The sequence below is a fragment of the Alligator mississippiensis genome, chromosome 1, assembly GCF_030867095.1.
Source record: "Alligator mississippiensis isolate rAllMis1 chromosome 1, rAllMis1, whole genome shotgun sequence".
NCBI classification, from domain to species: Eukaryota; Metazoa; Chordata; order Crocodylia; family Alligatoridae; genus Alligator; species Alligator mississippiensis.
Window position 1 is genome coordinate 448,405,107 of NC_081824.1, and position 15,559 is coordinate 448,420,665.

Genomic DNA, 15,559 nt, shown 5'->3' on the forward strand with positions numbered 1-15,559 from the left:
CCCCCCCAGGCAGGATCATTCCTATCCAAACATTTTATACATTATCTAACCTGTTAGTGAAACTACACAGTCAACCCAGTCGCACAACCACAATGCCTTATAGCACTAACTTGCTACAGGTAAAGCAGGGGGACAGTGGTAACAAGCTCAACAAGGTGCCTGTCCAGCCTCCTCTTGAACGCCTCCAGGGATGGCGACTGCACCACCTCTGCTGGTTTCTTTAGTTTTTGGTGGTGTGTTCTGGAGAGAAAGCAAGCATGGCAATTTGAAGTCAGAGAGGCTGGTTATGGAGAGCTGCGCTGTGTTGTCAAGGGAAATTGCTGTTCTTGGAGTAACATAGTGGAGGAGAAAGCCTTTTATAGGTAATAAGGAAGAGGGAAACATAAGTCTACAAGTTACTTTGCAGTGGTAGAACTAAAAGGTATTGTTGCCATCTAGTGCTCAAAATGTGGTAATGTTGGACTTCTAACTCGTAATTTTGTGTTCAGGCCTGTCCCAGGATTCTGTTATACCTCAACATTCACCAGTTTTTTCTGCTAACACTGGAAGGGGAATCGCTGCAGATTCTGGGTTATTTTTTAGCCCCAACTGTACGGTCAGTCATAATGTATCAGGCTTTTTAAAATAATCCTAGAACATAGTAAAAACACATGCTATATTCTAAGGTTTGTTTGTACTAATTGGAAATATGAATTGAAGGTGACCTGCAAGGCATGAAAGGTTCTTCTACCTTACTTTTTGTTAGTTGTGTGGATTTATGCACACATTTTAAATAGAAATTCAGGTTTGGTTTTCCTGAAATCTTTAGAAACATGAAGTCCAAGCAATCTGACAAATTCCTCACTAATTAAGGCTTTTGTAGTCAGATGACATCTTTTTCATTCTTCCCTTTTTGTTAACAGTTTTTTAACTTGCATGTTGTAGAGGAGGAGGAAATCTTCAAAATCTACAATACTTTTGTCCTTTTGCAGTCAAACTGAGAGCTAACACTCCAGCTTTTCTGGTGGCATCCACTAACAAAAATAGAAAAGATGAACCATCATATTTCTTCTCTTAAGGGTTAAACCCAAGCTCTATATATAGATATATAATTTTCATAAACTTTCTCAGAGCACATTTATGTAGAATTAAAGAAAAAAAAACTTAGTAGTTTTCCCATGCTGGTCACTTTTAAAATAGTCATAAGAGCTTTCAAATGCTGTACTCCTTTTCCTCTGAGATCTGCTCTTTTATTATTCAAGTAGATCTGTGATGAGAGAAAGCCAAATCTGAGCACCAAAAGATCAGCTGATCTACATGGTGTTATGATCTGTGTACAGTTCTGGGAAGCAGTGTAACTGAGTGTTTGTGTATTCAGGGAAGCAGCATAATTGTGTGTGGGTGTGGATGTGGGGTATGTGTGTGTATGGCAGTGGGGTGGGACTTGGAGAGAGTGTACGTGTGGGAGAGTGTTGAGTGATCTGTTGTCCTGAGCAATGATGAGCCTTATTTTTTGCCTGATTTCAGATAATGAAGGCTTCTACACTTGAACTGAGCTCAAAATAAAGTGTGTGGTTCTTGAATTCAAAATAAGTGTTAACTAGTTTGAGTTAACTATAACATACAGTACTAGCTTCATATGTTCTTTAACCCTAGGTAGCACTTCCTGGAGCGCCGCCCAGCAGTTTAAGTTCACAGGCTTGCCTACAAGAGGCAACATGCAATTTGTCTTCAACAACAATTTCTACTGGAAGCTTTTTAACCAGCAAAAAGTTGGATATAAGTCCTGCTAACTCTGGTAAATATTTTTTTAAACAGAACTTGCATATCCTTGCAAAATAGAGCATAAAGTGTAATGGAATGGTTCTTGATTATAGTTTTATTCAAATCCACTAAACTAAAACTAGTAACATATTTTCTGCTATTATGATTAATTTTGGCTAATGCTACTCTTAAAGTTAATTATGTTGCAGCTGCAGCTCATTACAATCCTTCACCTTTTCAGGCTGGCAAAATTGAAAAAAATTCAAAAGAAATAAATTATAAAACTTTAATATGTGGCTAATCTGTGCAAATTGAGTTACAGTAGGGTAGAGATGGTTTCTTGTACGTTTCAGAAATACTCTGAAGTTTTGATATGGTGATTTGTAAACTTCAAGGCTAAGTACAGAGTCAAAACGCCTGAGGCTGAATTGATTCAGTCTTTGCAAGTTAGGCTGAACTGCAGAGATTAAATTGAAACAGAAGTGAACAGACATTTCCCTTTGATTCAGGAAATGCAGCCACATGCCTGCAGTGGTTCAGGCCAGAAGCAGGGGTCACTAGAGCACAGCTCTCTGGTATGGAGCCAGCATGGACTATGTTCACTTCCTCTTCCTGCTGCCTCCAAGGTCTCTGGGATTTGCAGTCCAAAATCACGGCAGCAGGACTCTGTAGGGTTGCTCATCACTTCCTCTTCCTGCTTCCAGGTACCTCTGGGATTTGTAGTCCACAGTGGCAGCCAGCAATAAGCTTGAGCAGAGGAAGGGGTGTTTAACCCCCCTCCCTGGCCCCAGACTCTATTCAGGGTTTGCCAGAGGGTGGAGGGCAGTCCCCTTTCCCCTCCCCCCCCTCCCACTGTAGACTGCGCTACATCCCCAGCAAGGCTGGGGAAATGCCTAAACATGTTGTGTGCTTAGTAGCAGGAAGAAGCTGTTCTCTGGCACCAGCTCTATTTTCACACTTTGTGATTGTGTCCTCAGCAATAGTCCCATGTCAAGGAGACAGTACAGGCATAGCCTTAGATTCTTTCCTTATTTCCTATAAAGGGGAATATTTCTTCTCTACATGAATAAGGGTATTTAGGGATACACTGAAAAGACTGAAACAATATGATGCTGTGGCAGTGGGAGCCACTCTAAGTACTTAAGCTACACACAGAGATGGCCTTAGAGAAAATGGCACCCTGGGCAAACTTGTATTTTGGTGCCTGCCACTCTCCACCCCCTTGTCAGTGGTGCTACTGCAGTCAGGACCAAGGTGAGTGGACTGGACCAGGAACCACCATACCTGCACATACCCAGCCCAGCTCCTTTTGGGTAGTGGCAAGAAAGAGGCAGGCTGGGCTGGGCATGCTCCTTCTACCTGGGGCAGAGATTGGCCCAGGCTAAGGCAGGGGGAGAATGCTACTGTGATCATGGGCTGCTTACATGTGTATGTTTGACATGCTTCTGACCACAGCAGCTTTGGTGGTCACCCATATTGCCCAACTGTAAGGCCAGCTCTGGCTACATGGTGCAAACTAGTCCAACAGCCTCAGTTCTAATTTTGCTATTTTAGTATTTCCTAAGGCTTAACTATCTACATTCTTTAATGTTAATAAGCTTCATGGAGCATTGTGTAGGTGGGTATTGCCATTTTAGTGGCAATTTCCAGAAGTCTAAGTTTTATTGTGGGGAAGAGGGGGGATTTTTGAAAGAAGTCATTTTATATTTAAAAAAAAAAAAGTAGTTTAAATTGTTTCAAGGCAGCTAGTAAAACAAAAGTTTTCTTTTCCAAGTAAGTTAATTTAAGTGTTTTACTTGTAACAGGGCATGTCTACGTGTCTACATGTGAAATTAATGTGATGCACATCACACAAATTTATTGCTCCTGGGTGTCACATTTACACGTGCACCTAGGACATGGCATGTTGAGCCAGAGCAGAACATACCCAGCTAGCAGAGGGTCTAGGGTGTCAGCCTGCCAGCCCAGGGCTGCTCTGACCCAGCTCAGCATGCTGCAGAGGGGCTGGCTGGGGCATGAGGGTGCCACAGGGCAGGACTGGCTGGTGGGCAACCCCACACTATAACACCCCTCATGCCCCAGCCAGCCCCATCAGCATCTGCATGTTCATGGCTGCACGCTAAATAATGCTGGTATAGGATAGGACCTGTGTTTAGAAGTAGTAATCTATGGCAGAGCTAATTAGTACATTTAGATTTTACTGCAGAACTAATTAGTCTGCTCCACAGTAAATATCTCATATAGATGTACCCACAGTGTGTCAAACATAATTTATCTTCCAGGCTTGTCTTCAAATAACACAGAGGATAGGATTTTGCGAGAAACAGTGAACAGCCCTTGGAACTCTTCAGCTTCTCCCATGTCTACCGCTCAGCAGGGACAAGGGGATTCCTCTGAAGTTTCTGAATCTCAGTTGCCTGCAGAAGAAAATGTTGTCTCTAAGAGAAGATCAGTTCAGCGGATAATAGACAAATATACTAAAGACTTTAATTGGTTACCTGAAAACAATGCAGCATTCCATGGTAATGAACATTTTTTTAGACTTTCTTAGTACCAAATTTTAGAATTGTACAGTGAGAAGAAGTTTGATATGAAGGTGCTTTAATCTATATTTATTTGACCTCCTGTTATGTTCTAGGTTAGTAACTAGCTTGCAGGCACTTTATTTCCTGTCCCAGATGAGATTCTTCTCCCTTTTAATTGAGGGTATGTCTGCACTGTATAACTCAGTGCAGTATTAGGTACCAGAAGCAGTCTAGCCACAGAACACAATGTAGGTCGGGGCGGGCAATTATTTTGGGCGGAGGGCTGCTTACTGAGTATTGGCAAGTCATCGAGGGCCGCATGACAGGCAGCCAGGGGCAGATCATTATTAGTTTTCTAAATTTTTTAGGGGCCCCACGGGCCGGATAGACTGGACTGGTAGGCCACATCTGGCCCACAAGCAACATTTTGCCCACCTCTGATGTAGGTAAACAGGGTAATTAGTCTGGGGAGCAGGAGGGGGAATGGTATTCAAGGTTCATGCTACCATGGTTATACTGCTTCCTGGTACCTGAGATGGCTTGTGTATTTATACTGCACTGCGTGCGCATGTTCAGAGAAGTGGTAGGCAGCCCTTGGAACTTTTCAGCATTGCACAGTACAGACATCTCTAAGATCAGGAATTTATTTATCTGATAATTTGATGTATATGTGCAATGTATTTGGTTTTGGAAAATACCAACTAATATGCTTAATAGTAAAAATGAATATTGTAAGCTGAGCCTGTAGTCAGGTGACATGGCATTGATTTTTCTTTTTTTGGACCAAGAAGTATTTTATAAACACCAGATTTACTTGATTAAAAGACTGTTTCTTTTCCCCTGTTTAATATGGGGGAAGAAAGCCCCTCTTCTTAGAACTGAACTACTGCCTGCCTCCTGCCACCTCCTGTACCCTTGCTGTTCCTCCCCTGCAGCCTCACACCCATACTGCACACAGGCTCCCTCCTGTACTGTCCTTTCCTCCCACCCTGCCACGTTCCCCCTTACCTTTGGTCCAGTGCCAGCAGACTCCCTGCTGGTTGCAGCCTAGAGCATGGTTCCAGCCTGGCCCTGTAGCAGCAGAGCCAGCTCCACACTGCTGTTATAGGGCTGGGCTGGAGCTATGCTCAGTGCCCCAGGCTGCAGTGAGGACTGCAAAAGTAAGTGGCACAGCAGGTAGAGGGTAGAGACTTTTCAGGGGGAGGGAATGGGAGGGCAGGGACCTGAGGCTGCAGGGGGCAAAAGTAGTATGGAGAAGAGAAGAGGAGGGTGAAGCTGTGGGGAGCAGGCACAAGGGGGGGCAAGTGGGAAGGGGAGCAGGCATCAGGGGACAAACAGCATACCACCCTTACCTCCACTCTGGCTACCCTCCCTACAACCTGTCCCCCACTGCTACTCTCACTGCCCCTACCACCACCTGCCCTACTGTGTGCCTGACCAGCTGCCTCCCCCACTGTCTGCCCCCTCACCGCCTGCAGTAGCAGGGGATGAATTTAAGACAATTCTCCAGTAATTAGATTTACTACATGGAAAATTATAATAAGTGTATACATTTTCCATGCGTAGAATCTAATTATTGGGAAGTCATCTGAAATTCAGGGACATATTAGATTTGAGTAAACATGGTACTCTGCTTCCTAGAAACAAAATACAATGCATGAAAATAACAATAATGAAAGTAATGCATGAAAATAATAACATGGTTGTGAGTTGCTACTTAAGTTATAGCTTTAGCATTTTTGTTTTAAGTTCTGCCCTGTGACAGGTTTCAAAGCTGATTCAGCACAATTCTGTTTCTTGGGTGTTTGTATATGGATGGGGCAACATTAGTGTCAGTAACATAGGTTGTAAAGATTTGGTTTTAAACTGGGCAAAAGTATTCATAAATGTGCATTAGATAAGATCTAATTTACTGCATCTGAGTATGGGAGCCAGATTTACATTTTTTTAATATTTTTGTTAAGCTCCAGCAGTCGGACTTGATTTGTCAGATATGGAAAGGCATTTCCCTCACTTCCATCGCCAGCTCTTTCAACCTTTGGAACAAAGTCCTGACTTGGATCTCTCATCTTCCCTTTCTCAATATAAAATTTCTCAAGACAGCAAAGACTGTAGCAAGGTATTACATGGAGTTGGGGTTTTTTCCAAGAAGGAAATACTTTCGTGTACAATTTTTATAGGGTTCTAATCTGTAAAATTGGAAACTTTTTAATCTTCTGGCATTTAAAGATATGAACAAGCTTTATTGTATGTAGAATTGGCAATATAGTTTACCTAGAAATGTGACATGGAAAGTAGAAATTACTGTTTAAGTTTTTGTTCAGTTTTCATATTTCTAAAAATATTAAACCTTGAAGAACTTGAATATTAATCGTGGGTTTTTTGTGGGGGCGGGTTTCTCACTAGAGTTCAAGTTTCTCAACAGAAAGTCAAGACACATCTACATTTCTAGAAACCACAACCTCAAGCCGGAAAATGAGAAATAACAATCCACGTTCTTGTCATGAAATGAAGGGGCTAAATAAGGTTTCATTACAAGCAGAGGAATCTCTTAAAGAAAACATTACTCTGGGTATGTGCGCTGTTATCTGAACAATAATGTGGCAGTGGTGTTAATATCTAAATATAAAACTTTAAAATTGATTGATCCACTAAGATTAGTAGTAAGGCTGCTAGCTACTAGTGACATATGTACCCTTTTCTCTGCAGGGTCTTAGACCAGCTCTCAGTCTGTGCCTCTCTGCTGAGCCCAGGGCTGCAACTACAGAAAGAAGCTTCTCCCACTCTCTCCTACCCTGAATGCACCCAGCCCCAGCAATTAGGCAACATAGAGCAGTACTATGTCCAGTAGTGTTTTAATGAGACATACAGATCAAGCTCGGATCTGCAAAGGAATTGATGTGGTGATACCACACATCACACCACTTAACTTGTGTGTGCCAAGCTTCTGGGTAGAATTCGTAAACCAGAGGAGGTAGATGCTGAAGTTCCCTGTAAAATAAACAGCAAGAGTTAGGCATTTGAGGAATGAGATTCACAAATCATTTGTGATCTGATCTTAGGCTTGACAATTTTCTAGTAAAACTAAGTAAAAAACTCTTACCTAACAAGGTAAAAGTACCATATTTACTTGAATATAAGATGACCCTGGATATAAAACAACCTTGGATAATTAGATTTGTATATGAAAAATGTATAAATGTGTTTATAATATTCTAGATACAGAATCTAATTATTGGAGGTTTGCTTTGACTTTGTCCCTCCCCCATTGATACTGCAGGGAAAATAAATCTGGGTGGTCAGGCAGCCCCCTTGCTCTCTGCTCCCTTCCCTGCCCCAAATTCTTTCCCCTGCATCCCCTTTACCCTCTCCTTTTTGTAAGACCCTGCTCTCCCAGACCACATGGAAGTAAGGGGCAAATTTGAAAACACCAACCTTGTAATAAACTTAAACTTAGTTAATCAAAAATTGATACATTTTATCTTTGTTTTGCAAATTGGTGCCATTTTTAAGAGGTGCTTCATAAACATGCTTTTAAGTAGCACTTGAGTACTTATTTGTATGTAGTACCAACTTTTTTAAAATTTCAGTTCCAGGGCCAAATCAGTTCCAAATTAAGTTCCAGATACTTGCTGGTAGTAGTACCACACAGACTTGAACAACTGAGCTCTGCTCAGTTGAAATTTGGAACTTAATTCAGAGTTAAGAACTTTCTTGAGCCCCTCTTAGTGCTGGCCTGGTATTGCAGTACCTCCAGGCCTGGTGCTCATTCCCTCCTGGGGAAGTAACTCCCTGTTTGGTTTTTTTTAAGGGCCACAAAAAAAAAGGTTCCCATCAGTATCTTAGCCTTTTGGCTAAGATCAAGAATTTTGGCACCAAGGGGAGGGTGTCAGGGCTGGCTCTGGTCCTCCTGGTACCAGTTTCCTGCGGAGGTAACAGACCCCTAGTTTAAGATTCTATTAGCATTTTTGGCACTAGGGGAGAGTGTTGGAGCTTGTTCCAGCCTCTCCAAGTGCTGGCCTGGTATTGCAGTACCTCTAAACCTGGTGCCCCTTCCCTCCTTGGGGAGCAACTGCCTGTTTTGTTTTGCTTTGTTTTGTTATTTTTAAGGGCCACCCAAAAAAAATAAAGGGTTCCCATAAGTATGTTTGCCCCATACGGGCTCTGTGTTTTATAGTCATGCTCCTTGTTGGTTACATTTAATCAACTTCTTCGCTGGTTCCTATTACTGAGCATGTGTTGCTTTTGACAGTACTTTAATAATAGACAAAGTTTATGTATTTAGTGAGGGTTCCTTGTATGTGAGTGGAAGATGAGGGGCTTTTTTCCTTATGTTGCAGAGGTGCCAAGTACATGGGGGCCCAAGGGCCCTGGCCCCCCTCAGGAAGAGGGCTGTCACCTGAAATGCGTAACACTTTCCACATGTCCATCATCTTAGGCCCCTTCCCTCCCAGCAAAAATAAGTCAGTACCTGTGCTATATTGATTGGGGGGAGGCAACCTTGTTTTATATTTCAGTAAATACAGTAGTTGGTCTTGCTCCTCTCACTGCTTCTGTGTTGCAGAGGTCCCAACGTAGAATTTGCAATTTTCAGTCCTCAGACACAAAATATTCTATGGCATAGTTGCCTGCAGTAGTAGGGAGACAGGATATTGACCCGCAAGATCCCTTCTAGTCTTGTGTTTCTATGAATGATTTAAGGATAGAGTATAAGCTCCTAGTTTTAGATATAACAATTTAAATTAACCCTTTAAGTTCCCTATCCCCCAAAATAACAATTATTTTTGTGCTGAAAGTTATACATATCATGGTTTGTTATTTGCTGTAATTCCGGCCATTGTATAAGGATTTAAATACTAGTAGAGGGGACTGCTTTCAGAGTAGGTCAGTTTTGAGGCCCCTCATCCTGTCTTGTTTTAAATTGTTTCATTTCTGATTGAGTTTATTCTTATAGACTTCAGTTTCGTAACAGCCGTTGTTTGCTGTGGGACTTCTATGTTCTTTGACACAAGCAAACCTCTGTTATTTTACTGAATAAGGGAGTATGGGATTTGGCTCTAGGAGTAATATTTTGAAAATTGTTTGATGTATAGGTGTCTGTACAAAGTGAGTTTTGGATTTAGAGAGCCTGGAGTATATAGTTACCTTGTTTAGAGAGAAGTGGACTTGTACAGTACCTGCTAATTTTAAAAATGTTAACTCCCCAAGATTCCCCCTCCTAAAGAAACCCTCTCATCTGTTTACAAATAAATATTCTAGTATTGAAATACTTCCCAATTCAAAATAGAAATGATATCGGTATATCTTTTCACCTTCCGAGCCTGTAAGAAAACCTTGCGATTCTCTTTGTATATGTAGACCTTACTGAGAAAAAATCATATCACAGTTATTATCTGTTACAGTTGACTTTAATATGGAAGAACAGTTCATTCTGATTTGAATATATTCTATTCTGAAGATAATATACTGCACCAGTAATGATGGTGGGTTTTTTGCTCCTTTTACAGAGACACTGTTGGGAAGACTTATGACAATAGTTCAAATTTCTGTCATTGAGCATTGTTTCCTAGGGCTAATGAAATGGTGTAGTCCCACTGACTCGTGCTGAGTTTCACCAGTTTAAAGAAAGATGGTTTTCTGAGAGTATTTTAAGACTTTATTTTTAGATGCAGATGCCTTCCTGAAATAGTAAACTGTAATAAATTCATATGGTGATTGTGTCTAAATGAATTTACAGTATTTAAAACCATGTCATCCTGTCTGCCTGGCTTATCTTATGCATTTAATATGAAGGTAAAATGAGTTGCTTTCTAGACGCTGGTTTGCTTGAATGCATCTGTATTTATTAAACAGGTTCTGAAGAATCTTTTCATCCACTACAATTGGAATCTACTCTGAATGAAAATGGTCAGAGTGCTGAAAAAACAGTAGACCTTAGCATTGTACCTGAAAGCTCTTCTGAACAAAATCCTGAAATAAAAAATGCAGAGAGTGAGAGGTGCATTTCACTTGTTGGAGACCAATATGAGGAGCTGAGGAGAAACATCGAAAATATTAATTTCCAGTCTTCTGTGGAAAGCCTGCGAAGTCAGAGTCTAAGTTCACTGGAAGAACATAGTTCATTTGACCAGCTAAATACAACACAGATTGCAGTAAACAAAACTCCACTGGCTGAGCTTTCTTTAAAAGAGGATGGGGAATTCGGAGCCTTGTGTTTTGATACTGTGACACCTGATAAATATCAGGAGCTTAATAAAACCCCAGTTATTGCAAGGGAAGCTAATACGCTGGTGGAAGTGGCTTCACAGCGCAGCACAAATGTAGCAGAGGAAGAGCAAGGCTTTTTAGAGGCACAGATGTCCTGCAGTATGTCTAGAGAAACTTATTCAAAAATCTCAGCCATCCCTGTGGAAGCTACTGTGCAAGAGAGTGATCCTGTACTGGAAATGCATGAAAAACAAAGTCATCATTCAGTGCTTACAATAAGTTCAGGCCCTTGCTCGTCACAAGCCTGGGTGCCAGTTTGGGTAAGCTGCACAAAACAAATTTTACTTTGTTTAGCTGCATTCACACTTAAGGCTATTACTCCATGCTACAATATTTTCTCACAAATTCTGCACCTTCCTTCCAGCCATCAAAACCAAGTGGGATAAATTGGGGTGTGCATGATATGCAGGGAAAAGGGTTCCTCAAGGTTTTGGGAATAGTTGGGGGTGGGCATGGAGCCAGTGGCAGCATTAAATGCCATGGCTCTGGGAGCCACAGCAATTTAATATGCCTCTGTTCCCTCCCTTCCCCACCTCCCCACCCACTGCCAAATTTCTGGACCCATAGTGAGCCCCTCTTCCCAGCTGCAGGGCTATCACAGGGCTGGTCTTCAATGCATGGCCTCACACCCAACACACGGTTTTAGAGCTAGCATGCTCCCCTGAAGCTAGTGACACGAGTTGAACCAGCAGCTCCTGCCTTGCCACACAGTCCCAGTACAAGTGCTGAATCGGGCCCTGCCCTACTGTACTACATGGTCCCAGCGTTGGCACGCCAGATCAGGTCCCACTGCATGGCCCCTGAGTCAGCGTGCTGGATCCGAATTTCAGCCCGAGACCCCAGATCTTTGGTACTTACCTGTACTCCATGATAAGATTTTTTTTCTCTTTTTTGGGTCCTTACAAAAATAGGGTGCATGTTATAGTTGAGGGTGTGCTGTAGCCAAGAAAATATGGCATTTTAGTGTTTTGGGGGTGTTTTATGTAATAAGTGTAATAAATCTTCATTATATAGTATGTAATTAGATCTTGGAATTCTTTTTTTTTTGCTTGTTTTTCTAGGAAAGGTTAACAATTATACTAAGGAATTAATTTATCAAAAGAAATACCTTTTTTGATCAAATAAAAGCTGCTTCTGTTGGCCAAGAACTGTATTTCAGGTTGTGGTTTAGATTCCAATTCTGAGTGAGGAGGGAGGCTTTTATATACTGGCAAATAAAATATTAAATTGAACTGAGGTCCTTAGGAGACCTTCTGTATACATTAGTAAATGTAGAAAGAGCATTTTGCCTTTGGTATTTCCTTCACTGCCTGGGGCAGTTTTTTCCTTTTATTTATATGTTGAACAGTCTTTTGCCTTTCTGACAGGCTTACAAATGTTGCTTTTGCTAGAAATATTGATTTTTACACTGATGTTGTCTTGTGCAATTTATCTTACAGGAGACAGAGTCAGGGCATGGTATTATGGAAGAACCTGAACTCACTCTACTAAGCTCAAATGATATCACTGTTGCAGAATCAGACACAGATTCCATTGGCCAAGAGGAAAAAAGAGAAAATGAAATCAGTACCCCAGCATGTGCTGATCAGTCTGAGTTCAAAAGTTGTTCTGAGGTGAATCTTGATTATCTACCATCATGTTGGCTCATTGCTTTAGTTAGATAAGGATTTCTTTCTTAAAAATAGAACCATGTAAGATGTGTTATAAAACAAGTATTAAATTATGGCTCTATAGAATTATATGGTCAGTAGATAAAAACCAAATGTTTTTTCTGGTCCTATGGGCTGATTGAGTGGCATGGGGTCAGTCTGCAGGTGCGATGCAGCATGCTGCCTGGCTCTGCACACCTGGATCTGGCTATGGAGCAGCCCTACACACTGGCATGATCTAGTACAGCATTTCTCAACCTGTTGATTGCAACCCAAAAGTGGGTTGCAAGAATATATGAAAGGGTTGCAAATTAACTTTAAAAATGGATCATATTTTGCATACATTTTTTAAAAAATGGATGCTTCTTGTATTTCATCATATGTTAATGCTGTGCATACTAATAAACAGGGGTCTGGGTTTTCTGTTTCCTGTGGAAAAACATGGATTATTTCCTTTGAAGGAGAAAACATGGGAAGTGGTGGATTTCCCCTTGCAGGCTGGCAGACTCTACCCTGGAGGGGAGATGGGGTAGGAGGCAGCACAGGTGGCCTTGGGGGAGCGCCAGCAGCAGCTGGGTCATGGCAGCAGAATAGAACTGTGGCCTGGCACACGAGCAGCTGGCAGCAGGAGGAAGTAAGGGCAGCACAGCCCTGCCCCCCATCCTCACGTTCCTGTAAGCGTGGATGGCACGGGGGTCCTGGCAGCAGCAACAAGTCTTGCCACTGCTCTACCCTCCCACACCTGGTGCCACCCACTGGACCATGAAGGCAGCTCCTGCCCTGCCAATCCGGCCATGTCCACTGTGGGCACAGATTTGGGGAGGGCATGTGTCCCTCCTGCCCCACACACAGAACCCCTGCCCCACACACTCGGGCATTGGGGCTAGTGGGGAGTGAATCAGGAGTGAGGCACTAGCAGGGCTGGGAGGGGTGGGGAACTGTGGGTTGGGAGTGAAGGACACCAATAGGGCCAGGGGGCTGTTTTCTACTTAAACTATTTACTGGGTTGGGACTGGCCATTGATGTTTACATTTGGGTCCTGGTACAAAAAAGGTTGAGAACCACTGATCTAGTACACAGGGCATGTTATCCAGCCCCTGGGGGAAAATTTCTCAATAGGGGAGTGGCAATTAATGCTGTCTCTGCTCCCCAGCCACTATATTTCCAGACGCCACAGGCCAGATGACATGGCATCATGAACCAGAGGTTGAGCACCACTGACTTTAAAGCATATGGCAAAAATATTTTCCTCCAGTTCAAACAGTTTAAGATGCATTAATGAGGATGCTAATGTTAGAGCTGAAGATTGGGTCACAAAAAATTAATTCCATGTGTGAGGACTGCTAATTTTCCAATGATCCCCCTTGATCACATTTTCATTGACCTAGTTTCTTCCCTCTGTATTCAGGTATTCTTCAGGCTAACCCAAACAATCCTAAACTGTTCAGATAATATTTAGGATTTAACCTTTTTGGATGGTTATTCAAAGATACCTTTCCTCAAGTCAGTGTAGATAACATATGTGTAGCTAGCTGGGAAGATGCTCGCAAAGCAGTCCAATGAATATCCTGGCTCCAAGGTACAGTCCATTAGACTAATAGTTGAGTTAGCAACTTGGTTGTGAAGAGTTGGAGATGGAGCCTGAAGGACTTGAACATGGATTTTTAGAAGTAATTAGAGCCTGGCAGTGATTGAGAAATGAGCTTTCAGATGTGGTTGTAAATTATGGGGCAGCATTGAGGAATAAAATGTTTTGTATGTAAGACACAGAGGTGGTGTGAGTACAAGGAAGAGACATAGCAATACAAGTATGAATGGGGAAGCTGGAAATAGAGTAAAAGAAAAAAAGAGTAGATATAGATGGGGACAGAACAGTGTGAAAGCAAGAATGAAAAGTCTGAACTTAGTGGTAAAACAGGGTTTTACTGGTAACAGTATGCATCTACATGAGATGTTTACTGCAGAGTTGCCTAATTAGCTCCACAGTAAACATTTCAGCATCTACACCTGTGCCCCTATTAATACTCTGCCAGAGGTTAGTACTTCGAAATACAAGTCCTATTGTGCAACTGAGTTTTAAGTGCGCAGCAACATATGTAGATGCTGCCCCAGCTGGCTGGGGCATGAGGGTGCTTCCTTGTGGAAGCTGCCTGCTGGCTAGCCCTGCACTGTAGCACTCTTGTCAGCGGTGGTGGGAGACAATATTATTTGGTGGTGCAGGGTGGGTTGTGGGGGCAGTGCAGGGCCGATGCATGGCAGTGGGGCTGAGCGCGGCGCTGCAGTGGTGGGGTGCGGCGGTGGCACTGAAGTAGTGGAGCCACATTTGGGGGGGTTAAGCCCCGTTAGCCCCAGCCTTCCACTACCTGTGACCCTTGTGCCCTAGCCAGCCCGTTCTCAGCATGTTGAGCTGGGTGGGAGTAGCCCTGGGCTAGCAGGCTGACCCACCACCACCTGCCCCCAGCCCCATGCCAGTCAGGGCTGCCCAAATGTGGCTCCATGTGCTGCGGTCCCAGATGCACATTCCAACACAGTACCTGGGAACAATAAACTCTGGCAAAATGTGCTGGAGTTCATTGCTTCAAATTAATTGCATGCATAGATGTGCCCACTATCTGGTTTTTGAAGGGTGTTTTTTTAGCAACTTGTAAATAATAGTTTTTAATGCCAACCATCTGAATTCCTTGTTGCTTTATGCTAACTATATTTTTTCTTACATCTGCATGAATGGTGATAGAGCTCTGTTTTGTTCATACACTGTAACAGACATGCTCTAGTATTATTTTACTAAAATATGATGTTTTAAGTACATTATACCAATTTTTCTTCTGTTTCCAATAGAAAAGAGATTTTTTCCCATTAGAGCCAAAAGCAGATTGTTCCATTTTCACGCAGCCTGATTGTTCTGCAGTAACGAAGAGATCTCGTGAAGATCAATCTCTATTACATCAGTCTGGAGGTAGTTCTTTATAATCTAATTAGAGCTGAAATGAGAATTTCCTAAATATTGGTAAAGTACAGCTCATTATTGCATTATACTACGTATGGTCCAGGTTCAACATACAGCACAGCAATGTGTAAAGATCCTATTAAAATGTCCTTTTCAATCTTGTCTGCCCAGAAGGCTCACTTTAGTCTCTACGAGATACTAAATCCTTTTCATTACATAGTTGACCTATTTAATTAGAAAACAAAACACTTGCTCTGTCATGCTGCATGTCAGTGCCTTTTGAGTCATTGTGTAGTTTGCAGCATTAAAATCCTCGGTCCTCTTTTACCTTAGTACAAGTCACTAAACAACTTCGATAGAGGATCTCATTTCATCTGTTCTGAGGGATGAGTACAGACTGCAGTTTAGGGCACAATTTAAAATAATAA

At 42.2% G+C, this 15,559-nt stretch overlaps 1 protein-coding gene, 1 long non-coding RNA gene, 1 other non-coding gene and 1 pseudogene across 5 annotated transcripts in view; 3 read left to right on the forward strand and 1 right to left on the reverse strand.

Moving 5' to 3' along the window:
* Nucleotides 1-15,559, forward strand: part of CEP295 (centrosomal protein 295) — a 77,534-nt gene that overhangs the window by 55,546 nt on the left and 6,429 nt on the right. For all 3 annotated transcript variants that reach the window (XM_019483629.2, XM_014611209.3, XM_019483630.1), the window contains 8 exons: nucleotides 489-595; nucleotides 1,636-1,777; nucleotides 4,026-4,265; nucleotides 6,233-6,387; nucleotides 6,675-6,840; nucleotides 10,122-10,795; nucleotides 11,975-12,148; nucleotides 15,023-15,140. In XM_019483629.2, coding sequence (XP_019339174.1) covers nucleotides 489-595; nucleotides 1,636-1,777; nucleotides 4,026-4,265; nucleotides 6,233-6,387; nucleotides 6,675-6,840; nucleotides 10,122-10,795; nucleotides 11,975-12,148; nucleotides 15,023-15,140 — 1,776 coding nt within the window. The remainder of the gene's footprint in view (nucleotides 1-488; nucleotides 596-1,635; nucleotides 1,778-4,025; nucleotides 4,266-6,232; nucleotides 6,388-6,674; nucleotides 6,841-10,121; nucleotides 10,796-11,974; nucleotides 12,149-15,022; nucleotides 15,141-15,559) is intronic.
* On the forward strand, nucleotides 1,244-1,327 carry LOC132248058 (small nucleolar RNA U2-19). The gene has a single exon (XR_009459413.1). It is a non-coding gene; the product is annotated as a small nucleolar RNA U2-19 (small nucleolar RNA).
* On the reverse strand, nucleotides 7,107-10,125 carry LOC109282269 (uncharacterized). Its single transcript, XR_002089208.2, has 2 exons — nucleotides 8,740-10,125; nucleotides 7,107-7,259 (listed from the first exon to the last, which is right to left on the reverse strand). It is a non-coding gene; the product is annotated as an uncharacterized LOC109282269 (long non-coding RNA).
* LOC132247933 (U2 spliceosomal RNA) lies at nucleotides 8,102-8,325 on the forward strand (annotated as a pseudogene).